Source organism: Hyaena hyaena, unplaced genomic scaffold, assembly GCF_003009895.1.
Source record: "Hyaena hyaena isolate Hyena2069 unplaced genomic scaffold, ASM300989v1 scaffold_2211, whole genome shotgun sequence".
NCBI classification, from domain to species: Eukaryota; Metazoa; Chordata; class Mammalia; order Carnivora; family Hyaenidae; genus Hyaena; species Hyaena hyaena.
The window spans coordinates 4,398-18,784 of record NW_024082842.1 but is presented as its reverse complement, the minus strand read 5'-3'; the positions used below and the strand labels follow the sequence as shown (position 1 = coordinate 18,784).

General features: G+C 41.3%; 1 protein-coding gene across 1 annotated transcript; it reads right to left on the bottom strand.

Moving 5' to 3' along the window:
• Positions 1–1,018: 1,018 nt before the first annotated feature.
• Positions 1,019–6,079, bottom strand: LOC120227347 (endogenous retrovirus group K member 13-1 Env polyprotein-like). The gene is made up of 4 exons (XM_039225483.1): positions 5,981–6,079; positions 2,542–2,613; positions 1,965–2,036; positions 1,019–1,421 (listed from the first exon to the last, which is right to left on the bottom strand). Exons 2-4 carry the CDS (start codon positions 2,560–2,562, stop codon positions 1,179–1,181), a joined length of 336 nt encoding a protein of 111 aa, XP_039081414.1. The 5' UTR covers positions 2,563–2,613; positions 5,981–6,079; the 3' UTR covers positions 1,019–1,178.
• Between the last annotated feature and the right edge of the window lie 8,308 nt (positions 6,080–14,387).

Here is a 14,387-nt window from a genome sequence, read left to right as displayed (position 1 = left end):
CCTCCTTGGGATTCTCTGTTACCCTCTCTCTCTGCCTGTCCCCTATTCATGTTGTCTCTAACTCTCAAAATAAATGAATAAAGCTTAAAAAACAAAGAAAGAAACAAATTTCCTGGTTTTGTGTTAAAGTATAGAGCAGGACCTCACACCATAGAAATTGGATTTTGCAGGCTTTCAGGAAAATCCAGAAGTCTGAGAATTCTGGGTAGTCAGGCTATAGCCATACTTCAAGTGATATAAAATGCTTCCAAGTATTTATAGGAGTAGTAATCATGTGTGTGTGTGTGTGTGTGTGTGTGTGTTTGTGCACGTGTGAGAAAGAGACTACAGTACGTGTTTCACTATGTCTGTTGCAGATGAAATGACACAAAGGACAAGACACACACAAAGGACAGACACAGACACAACTCCGGCCGGAGGAACAATTCTACACAAGCCCCTCTTGCGGTTTATTTTATACCCTGTAACTGGATACAAACTGAAACCTACAAGATGCATTCCTTTACCAATTAAGGGCAAGTAGCCAAACACCTTTCAAGGACAGGGGGGAGCAAAGGGAGGAAGCGACCACAACATGTTTACTAAGAGGCCTGCTCATAATTCCAGCCTCCTCCTTATTTCTAAGGAGGGCATGTTCCCTCGTTTGCGAGCGGACCATTAAACTTGGATATTGTGTGCAGGCTTCCTGGCAGAGCACCCTGTTTGCAGGTATGCTTTGCCCAGGCAGGGAGCCCCGTGTGCAGGCACATCCCCGCGTCCCTAACCAGGCTTTCTTGTGGTCACTGTAGGGCTCCCACATCTCCCCCTTTTTTCTGAGAAGTGGTAGCAAAGTGTAAGGTGGCGAGAACGCGTTGTCTATCCTTTTTTAGTTGTTGCCTTCTTCGCCAGCACCGGAAGACTAAAATAATAACACAGCATAAAAGTATTATGAATAGAGTATTCACGAGAACAGTTCCAATTAGGGCAGACACATGTCCAAGAGGGTTCAAATTATTCATCCCTTTCTGTTAATCCCTTAACAGATCGGACCCAGTAATGTCAGGTAGTGTTTTGCTAAATGTAGACAAAATTTGCTGCTCTAACTCCATAATTTCCTTACTTAGGTTTTGATGCCCTGTTAATGACCATTTCACCTTTTCCCAACCTTCACTCATGTTAAAAGGCACAGATGTTATACATCATTGAGAGGAGTTCCAATCACATTTCAATACACTTTTTGTGGATAAGACAGTTAATTGATCCCCAAGCCATGAAACAGTATGTTGAAGATTGAGTACATCAGTTGCAAGTTGTGCATCCAGATCTCTTTGTTGTTGCCATGATAAATGAGTCTTTATGCCACTCCCGTACAAAGTCTGCTGTTTGGACCCCTTGATGCAAAGCAAGTCCAGCCACGGCAGCGGTTGCAGTAACTGCAGCCACTGCAAGAACGGAGGCTATGATTATTCCAAGCATGCGTCGGGACCGGTGAAGCAAGGTTTGTATAGCAGTCACCAAATGAGATACAGCAAAAGAGTCCGACCAAGGTCTTGTCAAATTTACAGGCAACCATACTTCGGTACGAGTTTTAACAATCACCAATGAAAAATTAGAGTTATTGATTTGTGTTTCAAAACTTTTCCACCATGACTGATTTACACATTGTGTTAAATTACAATGATTACATGATATAGATCCCTCTGTAGCATTCCAAGTCCAATTCCCATACAACAATGCAAAGGGGAATTTTAGACAAGCCGTAGCAGAATAGGATTTATTAACATGCAAGTTAACATGAAAGGGACCTGAACTGTCAGTCTTATCCAAAGTATAGTTTCCTGACCATATAGTGAGATTCCCTGAAACTGCGCATAATTTCCAAATATTCCCTTGAAAGTGGGGATACCCTAATAATTGCAACTGAGGGGGAACGAGTGCAAATTGCTGCCATTTTATGGTTTCATTACCGTTACCCATTAAAGTACCATTAATTCGATGCCATTTGAAAGTTTTGTTAGACCATTTTTCCAAAATTTGACCATGATCAGGGCTCCAATCTACAATGACAAATCCAGAATAATTCATGACCTTAAAGGGCCAATGACCTCGGCAGTTTTCCCATTCCAAAGATTCTAGAGAAGGAATAAAAAAATTAGAAGGGCATAATGGTATAAAGGTATCAGGATGGTGACTCATCGGCGTCGTAGAGGTGTTGAATCCCCTGGTGGAAACAAGCACAGTAAAGACAGCAGGATGATAATTATTATATGTTATCCCCCAGGTATTATAAGAGTAATGATTATGCTTTCTTGTAGAGAGGCAAAAGGGATGTCCTCCGATGCACAAGGGGAGGCCCTCCACTGCAACAGTAACATTACTTATGTTATATTGATTATGATGATGATGCAAATGCTCAATTCCTCCACACGTGGGTGGTGGGAAGAATGCGGTTTCATTGGTGCATACCTGTACTTCAGGTTCACCCCAAGAGACAGCTCTCACAAGAGGAGGATTAGGAATGTAAGCCCAATAAGTATATTCTATCGCTTGCGCATACATTACCTGACAGGTAACCACAGCCATCTTCTCCTCTTCTTTCCTTAGAAAATGCAATTCTGCTGCTGATAGATTTTCCTTGCTCCAAATATTCAGAAAATTTAAAGTTAGTAAGGTTTTATTCAAGCTGTCTTTTGGTTTCATAAATCTCTCCTGTTCCCCTTTTTTATTTTCTCAACATACTCACGTAAAGTACGATTAGCCCTTTCAATGATAGCTTGTCCTTGACTATTATAAGGGATACCAAAAGTATGAATCACATGATATTGGGATAAAAAATGAGCTAATTTTGCAGATTGGCAGGTGGGTGCATTATCAGTTTTCAATTCAATTGGGACCCCCATAACTGCAAAACAAGATAATAAATGAGTAATAACAGCGTCGGCCTTTTCAGAATGTAATGCAGTAGCCCATTGGAAATGTGTGCATGTATCTATAGTATGATGGACGCATTTTTGTTGTCCAAAGGATGAAATAAAAATTACATCCGTTTGCCATATCTGATTTGCTTGCAATCCTTTTATGTTGACACCTGGTGGGGTAAATGGTAAGGTAAAAGGTGCACAAATAGAACAAGAGCGAACAATAAGATTTTTTTTTTAATCCTTTAGAGTTAGTATGTTGCAGACGATGCTCTTGCTTTGCTGCTTCTATAGGATAAAGTAATGCATCAATTACAGCATTTCCGAATGACAAGGGTCCAGGAAGGGCGGAATGTGCACGGATATGGGTAAAGAAAATTAATTCTGAACCGCAGAAGTGATCGTTGTACCTGATAAAACAATTTGTCAATATCTGTCTTGAGAGTTAGAGACAGTGAAACCTGAGGAAGCTGTAAACAAGAGAGAACAGCATACCGAGAATCTGAAACAATGTTAACAAGGAGTTGAGCAAAGTTTTGCAAAACTAATAGCCCACAGCTCAGCAGGCTGCACAGAGCAAAACGAATGGGGAAGGCAGAAGAGGCAAGTTGACAGCAGGAGGCAGAGAAAGAGAATTAGCAATTTTAAATTTTGTGAGCTTAGACAGAGAAGACTTAAGGTTTGTTAGGCAGTCTATATCAGTCTGGAGAAGACAAGGAACTTCCCCGAAACAAAAGGAGTTTCGGCAGCTGCTTGGGAATATTCCTTAAAGTCCCCGTCCCGAGGTAAACCAGCCACAGTTGGCTTCAATTATAGCCATTAATCTGGGAAAAGAATGAGTGAGAAGCCCTCAACATTTACTAGAAAGAGGAACAGAGAACAGGAGAGAGTTAACATCCCCTTCAGTCTAAATTTCTTTCAGCCAGACCAATAAGGTCCCCTTTATGAGGTTTTCCCGGATATTGGTTGGGCACTCTTTTAGTGAGGCAATGTCACAAAGACAAAGTGTTGGGGAGCCCTCTCTAATGAGGAGACCAGTCAGATGTCAGTTTGGTCGTGTCCCAAAAGAACTTAAGGGGTGCTTAGCTGTAGTGGTCTCAGCTTTGGAAACTATTCCGATGCCACCATAGACCATATGCCGTTTACCACAAAATCGCAGACAGGCACAGTCAGACTCCATAGGCTTTTTGGGACCTTAAGGGTGCCCACCTGTGGAGCCACAGAATCAAACCCAGCAGGCAAGCCAGACCGAATTGCATATTCACATCTATATATATACTAGAGGTTACTATATTCCCTCTCACAGAAATTCTACAGAGAAGGGGCGCCTGGGTGGCTTAGTCGGTTGAGCGTCCGACTTTCGCTTGGGTCATGATCTCACGGTTCGTGGGTTCGAGCCCCGCGTCGGGCTTTGTGCTGGCTGCCAGCTCGGAGCCTGGAGCCTGTTTCAGTCTGTGACTCCCTCTCTCTCTGACCCTCCCCTGCTCACGCTGTCTCTCTCTCCTAGAAATAAATAAAACATTTAAAAAAAAAAAAAAAGAATATATGAAATTCTACAGAGAAGACTAACAATGACAATGACAAACAGGACAAAACAGATACAGAAGTGGCCACAAAACAGGTTTATGAGTTTGCTGAAGGGCCAACCGACGTTTCGGTGTGCCCTGGGGGAGAGAAATAGCTGCGTCCAGCTTTTCATTTAATCCCCCAGACAGAAGCACATGTACATTTAAGGATCCAGATGACAAGTTGATTTACCTCATTTTTTCTTAATAACAAAAATGGGAGTGCTCGAGGAACTTGAGCAGTGGCTACTAGTTTTCCGATGGAATGGTTACAGAAGCCCCCATGGGAGAGAGAAGATAAGTATTTGTGCTATACGTTCTCCAGCCAACAGTGAAAGTGTAATAGAAGTAGAAACCATGATTAAAATTTCTCCAACAAAATCAGAGTCTATAACTCCAGGAATGATGGCTAGGCCTCTTAAAACTGCGCTGCTGTGGCCCAGTATTAAGCCAAAGGTGCCAAAATGGCAATGGGCCAAAAATGTTTGTTCTTAAGTTATAAATGCCACCTCCCTGAGACAGAAGAACATTTTCAGCAAGAGGTAAATCAGCAGCCGCACTCCCTGAAGTTGCAGAGCGTAAATCTGACACCATTAAGGGTTTAGCTATTCCTGATGCAGCAGTCATCTCTAAGGGTTGTTGGAAAACAAAGGGGTTACTTGAGGAGTGGGAGGCGCAGCCAATTGAGTCCCCTGCATTGTTTTAACAATTTCCGCCCTTGGAGGGCTTCATAGCCTGAGCCAAAGCAGTAGCAAAAACAGCAGCATTATGTTCAGTTCCTCCCACTCCCGAACAAGCTCTAATATATTCAGCTATAGAAGCTCCCTGCCCTTTTGCATTTTCAAAAGCAAGTGTCTGCAAAATATCTCCGAGATTTCATCACGTCCAACATCCCGCTCAACAGCCACCCGCAATCTAGCAAGAAAATCAGTTTAGGGTTCATTGGGTCCTTGTAAAGTTTTTTGTAAAAGAAGGCTGAGCGTGGCCAGTAGGTACAACACGGCGCCAAGCCCTATAAATACCTGGAGCACGTGCTGTAAATCCTGGCCGGAAAATTGAGCCTGTTGTCTCAAGGCTCGTAATTGTCCCTCTCCCATCAATTTATCCCCCAGGGGACCAGGAGGGTTCTGTCCCTCATTAATTTGAGCCTGCTTTCGGGCTTCCTCTTCCCACCAACTTAACTGCAGAATGTAATGCAAGCGCTTGAGTGATAGCACTACATAGAGTCCACAATTTCAAAGGGATTATGTTACCCTTCTGATGCTGTTGCCGTAATTCCTTCTGTATTAATTTCCATTCCTTTAAGTTTAATTGTACTTCGGGTTGGCACTTAAACCCACAACAATGCTGAGTTATATGAAATAACTCAGATAAATGGCGACTAGATACCTTCACCCCGATGGAGTGGAGAAGTCCTTTGACTAGCTCCATGTATTGTGCCTTTGCTGATGGGGAATTCCCCATAATTTTCCCGAAAGTTCCCCTGCCTTGGACCTACAATCCCCGAGGGGTACTCACACTTTCGGTTTCGTTCGCCCTCTGCCCCGCGTTTGGACGCCAGATGTTGCGGACGAAATGACACAAAGGACAAGACACACACAAAAGACAGACACACAACTCCGGCCGGAGGAACAATTCTACGCAAGCCCCTCTTGCGGTTTATTTTATACCCCGGTAACTGGATACATACTGAAATCTACAAGATGCATTCCTTTACCAATTAAGGGCAAGTAGCCAAACACATTTCAAGGACAGGGGGGAGCAAAGGGAGGAAGCGACCACAACATGTTTACTAAGAGGCCTGCTCACAATTCCAGCCTCCTCCTTATTTCTAAGGAGGGCATGTTCCCTCGTTTGCGAGTGGACCATTAAACTTGGATATTGTGTGCAGGCTTCCTGGCAGAGCACCCTGTTTGCAGGCATGCTTTGCCCAGGCAGGGAGCCCCGTGTGCAGGCACATCCCCGCGTCCCTAACCAGGCTTTCTTGTGGTCACTGTCGAGCTCCCACAATGTCTCTATCTTTCTGTGAAACCATTTTACACAGTTAGGTTTTAAAAAAGTAACCAATGATTTTCGACGTATTCTCAAATTAACTTAATTAGAAATTTCTCATCTTCTTACCTTGGACACTCTGAAATAGGATAATGGGCCTGCTGATCGACTTCAGTTAAGAATGGGTTGTTTTGATGGCTTGTTTATTCTCTATATGATATGAAATTCCAGAATGTGATGAGACATCTGTCCCTAAAAAAGTGTCTTGAAATATAATATGCATTTTAATGTCTGAACAGTAGCTAAATGCATACAGTTTTAAAAGATAAATCCATGCAACAGTCTAGGTGAAATAAATCAACTTGTGGACCCAGAATACTCATTATTATTATAATTTGTTTTCCTTGATTGATGGAAATTCCTGATTATTTATTTTACTTGATAATACAGAAAATTATTTTGAATAGAAGAGAGAACATGAGAGGCGAAAAAGGCCAGTTTATTCACATATATGAGACTGAGAAGTGAAATGTCTGCATCTACGCTGCCAGAGCCCATGGCGTATATGCACCGGGGCTTCCTGCCTGCCTTTCAGGAACTGGAGCAAGTCCATTCTGCATTGTATCCATGAATGAGTAATTCGTGAGAAAAGCATTACTGGGGTCCTGAGGCAATGTGACTGGAACCAAGCATCGCATTGAGTTAAATAAGATTCAGAGCCTGTATCAGTGCCCAGATTGTTCCCACACAGTGCTCATAATAAATAAACCAAAGATTGAATTATTGCCTTCTAATAAGATCAGATCACACGAGGATATTGCGGTAAGTGGCCAAATAACCACTACTCTCATATTTGCATATTGCCCAATTTTTCCTCAACATTTACCAAGAGTTAACTTTCTTAATGTTTGTTATATCCTCTCTCTCAAGAACTCCCTGGACACAACATTAAAGAATTAGAGTGACAGGGGCCCCTGGGTGGCTCAGTCGGTTAAGCATCCGACTTCAGCTCAGGTCATGCTCTCAGGGTTCCAGGGTTCAAGCCCCGCTTCGGGCTCTGTGCTGACAACTCAGAGTCTGGAGCCTGCTTCAGATTCTGTGTCTCCTTCTCTCTCTGACCCTCCCCTGTTCATGTTGTCTCTACCTCTCTCAAAAGTAAAAAAATAAATAAATAAAAAGAATTAGAGTGACAGTTATTCACTTTAAGTTACCTCTTTAGACATGTTAATTGTATAGGAGCTAGCCCTTTCTAACTCAGTAGTGAACATGTGCTGGGCTGAAGCACTACTTCCCACAAGCTCTGTCCTTCTTGTATCTAAATCCATAACTTCCTTGTGATAGGGTCCATGGGGATTCCGTTTTTTACATTAAACTTTCTCGTGAATTGTAAAGTCCAAAATTCTTGTACAGATTTCTTCAGTAGATTATCAACTGAATCAAGTAGATAGACTGTGTAATGAAAAAACTAGTTTACTCATAAGCATTTTAATAATGAAATTCAAACTCTTCAATTTAGTAAATAGGACAACTCTGATTATACTTGTTTTTGTGTCTTCACAAAGCGACACTCTGATCTCTCTATTGATATTCAGTGAATACCTCTACCTGGAAGTGGCCATTGTACATAAGAATAGAGCCAATCAAAATTTCTTTTTCTTTTGATGACATAGTTACTTATTCTCCATTACTCTATCCACCTAATTGTTTTGTTTTGTTTTGTTTTGTTTTGTTTCATTTTCTTTTTACCTTCCTTTGGAGCATATGAGAGGTAGATCTAAGAAAAGATGCATCCTTTCGGAAGTTAAAGGTTTGTAAGAGAACTGCAGTCTCTCATGGGAATTACTCAGTTAGTGAGAATCCTAGCTGACTCAAGTAGACTGTCTTATCATTTTACTCTACTAGTATTTGGGGGTAAAAGACAAGTGATCTGATATAGGGACCAATGGTTGTAATGTTCTGATTAGAATACCAGAAAAGCTCTCTCTAAGCTCTGTTTTCACTGCTCTGTCATGTGGATGGTTTAGGGGGCCTGCTTGGGATTCTGTCTCTCCCTCTTTCACTGCCCCTCCCATGTTTCTCTCTTTGCATGCCTCCTTTCTCTCTCTCTCTCTCTCTCTCAAAAAAAATAAGTAACTTAAAAGCTAAAAGGTCTGTGAATATTTCCTATTCAAGGTAAAACTAGAAAGAGGGATCAAAGGCCAGGCAGATCCATATCCATTTATCCAAAGGGCCTTAGAACATTAGGATCTGTTACTAAAGATGTTTGTTTTCAAAGGTATTGGTGCTAAGGACCTTGAAAATGATATTAACGGAGTATGTTAGGTACATCCTCAAAGATATGCATTAGTATCTGTCCTTTTCCTTGCTATTATCAACTAAAGTTATGATTTAGAAAGTATCCCTATGCCCATGTAGTTTTTATGAAAGGAGCTTGGGATTTCTCTGACATTGGTGTTCTTTTCATAATAAAACAGCTTGTGCTGAGCCAGCCCTAGAGAGGTTGAAGAGGTGGGGGGAAAGTGAAGATTTAAAATGTAGTACTTAATATTTATTTCACCACTGAAATTTATTGCCTCATGTCATATACAATATATGAGATTGTTCTGGTGGAAAGGGTGAGGACTAGAAAACTAGGCTCTCTTACCATTGGGAGCTCCAATCATTCACTTAGTCTCTGATCCTCAAATTCCACATCTGTAAAGTGGGATCTCAATACTTTCTGAACATGAAAATGTTATTCAAAAAGGGCAATTAATAAACAGGGTCAAATTGGTGATTTACCACTGAAGTTGTTCACAGGGCTTTGTCTCCAAATCTCCCCTCATTTCCTGCTCCACCTTTCCCCTCTGCCTCACACAATGAAATTCTACAGGACAAGTATACTGCCATGGGCTGAATGTTTGTGTCCCCAGAAATGCATCTGTTGAAATCCTGACCCTCAAAGTGATGATGCTAGGAGGTGGGCTTTTGGGAGGTGATGATTGCGATGAGTGCCTTTATAAAAGCAGCCTTAAGCTCCCTTGCCTTGCAGCTTCTGCTCTGTGAGGTCACAGTGAAGAGACCATAAACGGGGAACATTCTGTCCAGACATGAATCTGCTGGCGTCATTATCTTGGACTTCCCAGCCTCAGAACTGTGAGAAATAAGTGTGTGTTCCCAAGCCACCCAGTGTATGCTGTCTTGTGATAGCAGCCTGATTGGACTAAGACATATACTCTGCCATCTTCCTTTTACCATTGTTTCACAAGAAACCAAACATTTAGCTGTGCAGGTAGCACCTCCTTCAGCTCCAGTTGCACAATGGCAGTATTTGCATCTGTTGAAGCAAAACTGCCTGAGGTTAAAACAGCTTGAAGGGCAGCCCAGCTCCTCAGCTCCCTGTGTGATCACTTGTGGGGGCTGTTGTTGCACAGCAGTTCAACATGTCCCTCTGCCCAGAGCACCTGCTTTCACTCCTTCACAGGTGTTCTTCCTGAGGGCACTTCCCAGTCTGCATGCAAATCTATCTGTTTGCTGGGAAAACCCAAAGTAAACATATTATGAAATGATTTCATTTAAAACAGCATGGTGAATGATGCAAACAGCACCAGGGCCAACAGGCTGAAGGCAGAGCCTAGCGCGGTGAGTGTTGAGTCCCTGGATACCCACAGACTCCAAGTGGTGGTAGGGAACTGGTTCTGAGAGGGCTCTCGATATATGTGGGATTATTCTCCTTTATCACAAAAATCGGGGCGGGAAGATACCAGGGATCCTAGACATTTTCTGGTGCGAGAACACCTCCACCAATAGAAAAACAGATTCAGAAACAAAGGGCACAAAAATAAATTTGAAACTGGAAACCTTATCCTGTATACTGGGTGCTTGTTCAAATTTTGTGACCCTTGTAATCTCTGGTATTATGAGCTACTTGTGGGGTTTTTGGATTTGTCCAGAATTTATAGATTTGTGAAATCTATTTGTGAAAGATGGGTGGAAGGGGGTTTATATCATCCTACTGGAACCAAAGGTAGAGTGAGAGTTTGATTCTAGGATATTATGGAGCTTGGGCAACTATGATGCGTTTTAAGTTCCTCTAGAAGGGACTGATGTTATATAAAGTCATGGCCTCCCAGGTGGGGCTCTCACCTTTCCAGTGTGAGTAACATTTGGAGAGAACAATAAGCACTTATGGTTGTTCCTGGAGCCTGGCCTTTCTTACCTCTTTGACTGTCCTTTCCAGTGTGCCTGCTTTTTCTAGGTAACAATTGCACTGCATTTAAACCTCATCAGTCCCCATTTAGGTAAAATTCCAGACAGAAGAGAGTATTTATTTAACATCTGCCATTCAACCCTACTGAAGTGAGAATAATAGGGGTGGCATCAGCATAATGGCAGTATAAGTTGCTCTTTTTCTCTCCCCTTCAATTTTTGTCTAACTGGACATCCATGAATAAATGAATGTACCTCTACCCAGCACACAAGGACACTGAGAGATCCATGCATCTACATTCAAAAGTGGGTGGATCCAGAACCAGAGAGGCTATGGGGCCAAGGGAGGTGCAGCAGCCACAGCAGCAGGGCTGGCAATGGCAGAGGAGGCAGAGGAGGTGGAAAGCAAAGGTGGTAAGTGAAGTCCTCCGGGCTGCTCAGGTGCTGCTGGAGGGGCCTGTTACCCGTCAGGAACCCTTGGATTTCCCAGGAGGGAACTCTGTGACTGGGACACAGGAAGGAAAGGAAAAAAAAGGCGGAGAAAGAGAATTGAAGGAAGGTGCTTTTTGTTGTCTGCCTTGGTATTTCAAGAAGAGTCTGAGACCTCTGAGACTCCTCCCACCCACCTTAGTGTCCTTGGGCACACCCAAAAACACAAGTGCTAAGCCCACAACTCCCTTGCCACTGTACCACCAGATTTTTTGTGGCTTTAGTTTTTAATGTCAGGTCTATTTGGTGTGCTCCTAAATTTAGTGGAGAATCAGCTCCTTTAGGAGAAAGAAAACATTGTGCTATATCATGAGATCGTCTATGAAACAAAAGTAGTTTCTGATTGCCAAACTGTTTAACTGTTAGAATCAATGTAAACAAGCCTTTTCCTAAATAACAAAGATTCTAGCCTTTAAGTAGGATGACAAAGATACATTTCATCCACTATGAAAACTCCGAGTTATACGGTATCACACACAAAAGGGCAATTCTCCAACAACCAAATTCAAAGATAAAAACTACTTTTATCTTATTGCTATTCTTTGTAAAACAGCTCTTATGAATTAATTCAATGAACCTCAGGAAAATTTAGATAACCATTAAAAAATCTCGAGCAGACACAAAACATTAACAAAAAAAAAAGGAAGATTGAGCAAATCATGACAGAAACCACCAACTTACAAAGGCATACAGAATGAAAAGTAAACAATATAGATAGCAAAGAACAAGAAAGGGAAAGGGAAAGAGCACTACTAATCCTTACACATTAATAATCACTCTAATTATGAGTGGATGAACTTAGCAATCATAAGGCACACAGTGGCTGGATGAATGAAAAAACAAGACCAAGTCCTATGGAAGACTTGTATCAGGTCTAAAGACATACAGAAGCTCAAAGTGAAGGGATGAAAGATGACTTTCTATGCAAGTGAAAACCAGAAAAGGGTAGACACAGTCTGCCGTTTTATAACAAATCAAATAGATTTGAAGTAAAACATGGTAACAAAAGATAAGAAGGTCATTATATAATGATAAAAGGGTCGATACATGAGAATATACAAAAACCAAAAGTATTTGTACTCCCAACACCAATCACTGAACTCTAATAAGCAAATACTAAGAGATCTTAAGGGAGAAATGTACAGCAATCCAGTAACAGTAAAGGACTTCATTACTCCACCTTCAGTAATAGATACATTACCCAGACAAAAATCAGTAAGGAAACATTGCAATGGAAACGTACCTGAGAAAAAATGACTTAAGAGTCATCTATTGAACATTCCATCTAATATTTGTGAAGTGCACATTCATCTCGTTATCCTGCATGGTAGATTATATAATGTGACACAAAACAAATCTTAGCAAATGTCAGATTATCTTCTCTATGTATGAAACTGACAATAAGAAAGTGACATGATCCCCATATATGTGCAAATTGGAAAACGCATCTCTGAATAACGAATAGGTCAGAAATACATCAAAAGGAAAATAAAACATTATCTCAAAATAAGTGAAATGGAAATGCAACGTATCAAATCTTTTTTAAAAAAAAAAAACCAATATATCAAATCTTGTGGGATGCCAAAAAAACCCCATTCTGAACGGAATTTTAATAACAATAGGCACAATCCCATATCAAAGTTTAGAAAGACATCAAATAAACTACCGAATTTTACATCTCGAGGAACTAGAGAAGAACACGGTAAGAGCAAAGTTAGCAGAAGGAAGGAAATAATAGAAATCAAAGATCAGAGCAGAAGTAAATGAAATGGAGCTCAGAAAAACAGTAAAAAGAAATAACAAAACTTTTGACTTTCTTGAAGCCCGTAAACCAGCCTAGCCATTTAAAATGACTGTTTATGCTCAGAACCCCCCCAAGGATGACATCAAATTTGAGTTCCCGGATTCAGTTTACCAGGAGATGTTTTCCAGTATCATTTCTGTACTTCTTTGTTATGTTTTGTGTTTTTACCGGCTTTTCATTTACAACCAGTACTGGAGCTTTCTTTTCAAAATTGTCTGTGTGTGAGAAATTGTCTATGTGTCTATGCAGGTGTGCATATGTTTGATTGTTTTGAGTCAGATTATTAGTCTCCTTTATGGAATGCTACATCTCTTTTCTGCATTAGCCATTCTAGTGCCATTCTAGATGTTACAGTCACCACTCAGGATGCAACTCTTGAGACACTTTAACCTTGTCTGTATTGTGTACAGTTAAGCATTGCAAGAAAATTAAAAGAAAATGACTGTGTATGATTAGGAAGAATTCACTTCCCAGTTACAGGAAACTAAAACTCTTGTTTTTCTTTAAAGTAAAAGAACTTTTATTGCTTACTGACTGAATTCCAGAGGCAGGCTATCCTGATGCTGGGTGTGGCAGTCAAGCATGTCCAGAATGTCCTAGAATTTCATCTTTCTTTTGTGTCATATGTGGTGTGTCAATGGGATCTCCCCTCATAGTAGCAGGATGGTCGTGGTAACTCCAAAGTCGATCCTCTGATGAAAGTATATATATCAGAAAGAGCAGGAACTGAAACAAAATTTTGCTTTGCTTTGTTTTGTTTTACTAACTTTGTTACCATCTTTTCTCCAAAAAAATCTCTCATTTAAAAAAAATTTTTTTAATGTTTTATTTATTTCTGAAAGAGAGAGAGAGCCCACAAGCATGAGCATGGGAGGGTCAGAGAGGGAGGGAGACACAATATCCAAAACAGGCTCCAGGCTCTGAGCTGACTGTCAGCACAGTATTTTGGGGCACCTGGGTGGCTCAGTCGGTTAGGCGGCCAACTTCAGCTCAGGTCATGATCTCGTGTTTCGTTGGTTCGAGCCCCGAGTTAGGCTCTGTGCTGACAGCCAGCTCAGAGCCTGGAGCCTGTTTCAGATTCTGTGTCTCCCTCCCTCTCTGATCCTCCCCTGCTCCCGCTCATGCACGCTCTCTCCCTCTCTCTCTCTCCCCCTCACTAATTAAAAAACAAAACAAAACATTAAAAAAATAAAGTGTCTGTTTGAATTCCTCTTTGTGTTTCAGTGCCAAAATTGAGTCACATAACCACCCCAGACTAATCTCTTGTAGAGGACAATGGGATTGCCATCAAGATCTTGAATCATTCAGAATCATTACCAAAAAGGGGCTGGGCACTCTTGTTAGAACACCCCCAGAATCTCTTAGTGCAAAAGAAGAGAAAGAGCTTTAAGAAAGGCAAGACTAAGTGCTGCCACCTACTGAGGTTTTGTCAGTCTTTTCTGTTACATCTGC

What these genes read in the sequence shown, in the direction of transcription:
- LOC120227347 (XM_039225483.1), bottom strand. Translation starts at nt 2,562, where the DNA reads ATGGCTGTGGTTACCTGTCAG. An exon ending in TGGCTGTGGTTACCTGTCAG is followed by an intron (nt 2,037 to 2,541) that starts GTAATGTATGCG and finishes TTGTCATTGTAG; the next exon opens with ATTGGAGCCCTGATCATGGT. An exon ending in CAAATGGCATCGAATTAATG is followed by an intron (nt 1,422 to 1,964) that starts GTACTTTAATGG and finishes CCGTTCTTGCAG; the next exon opens with TGGCTGCAGTTACTGCAACC.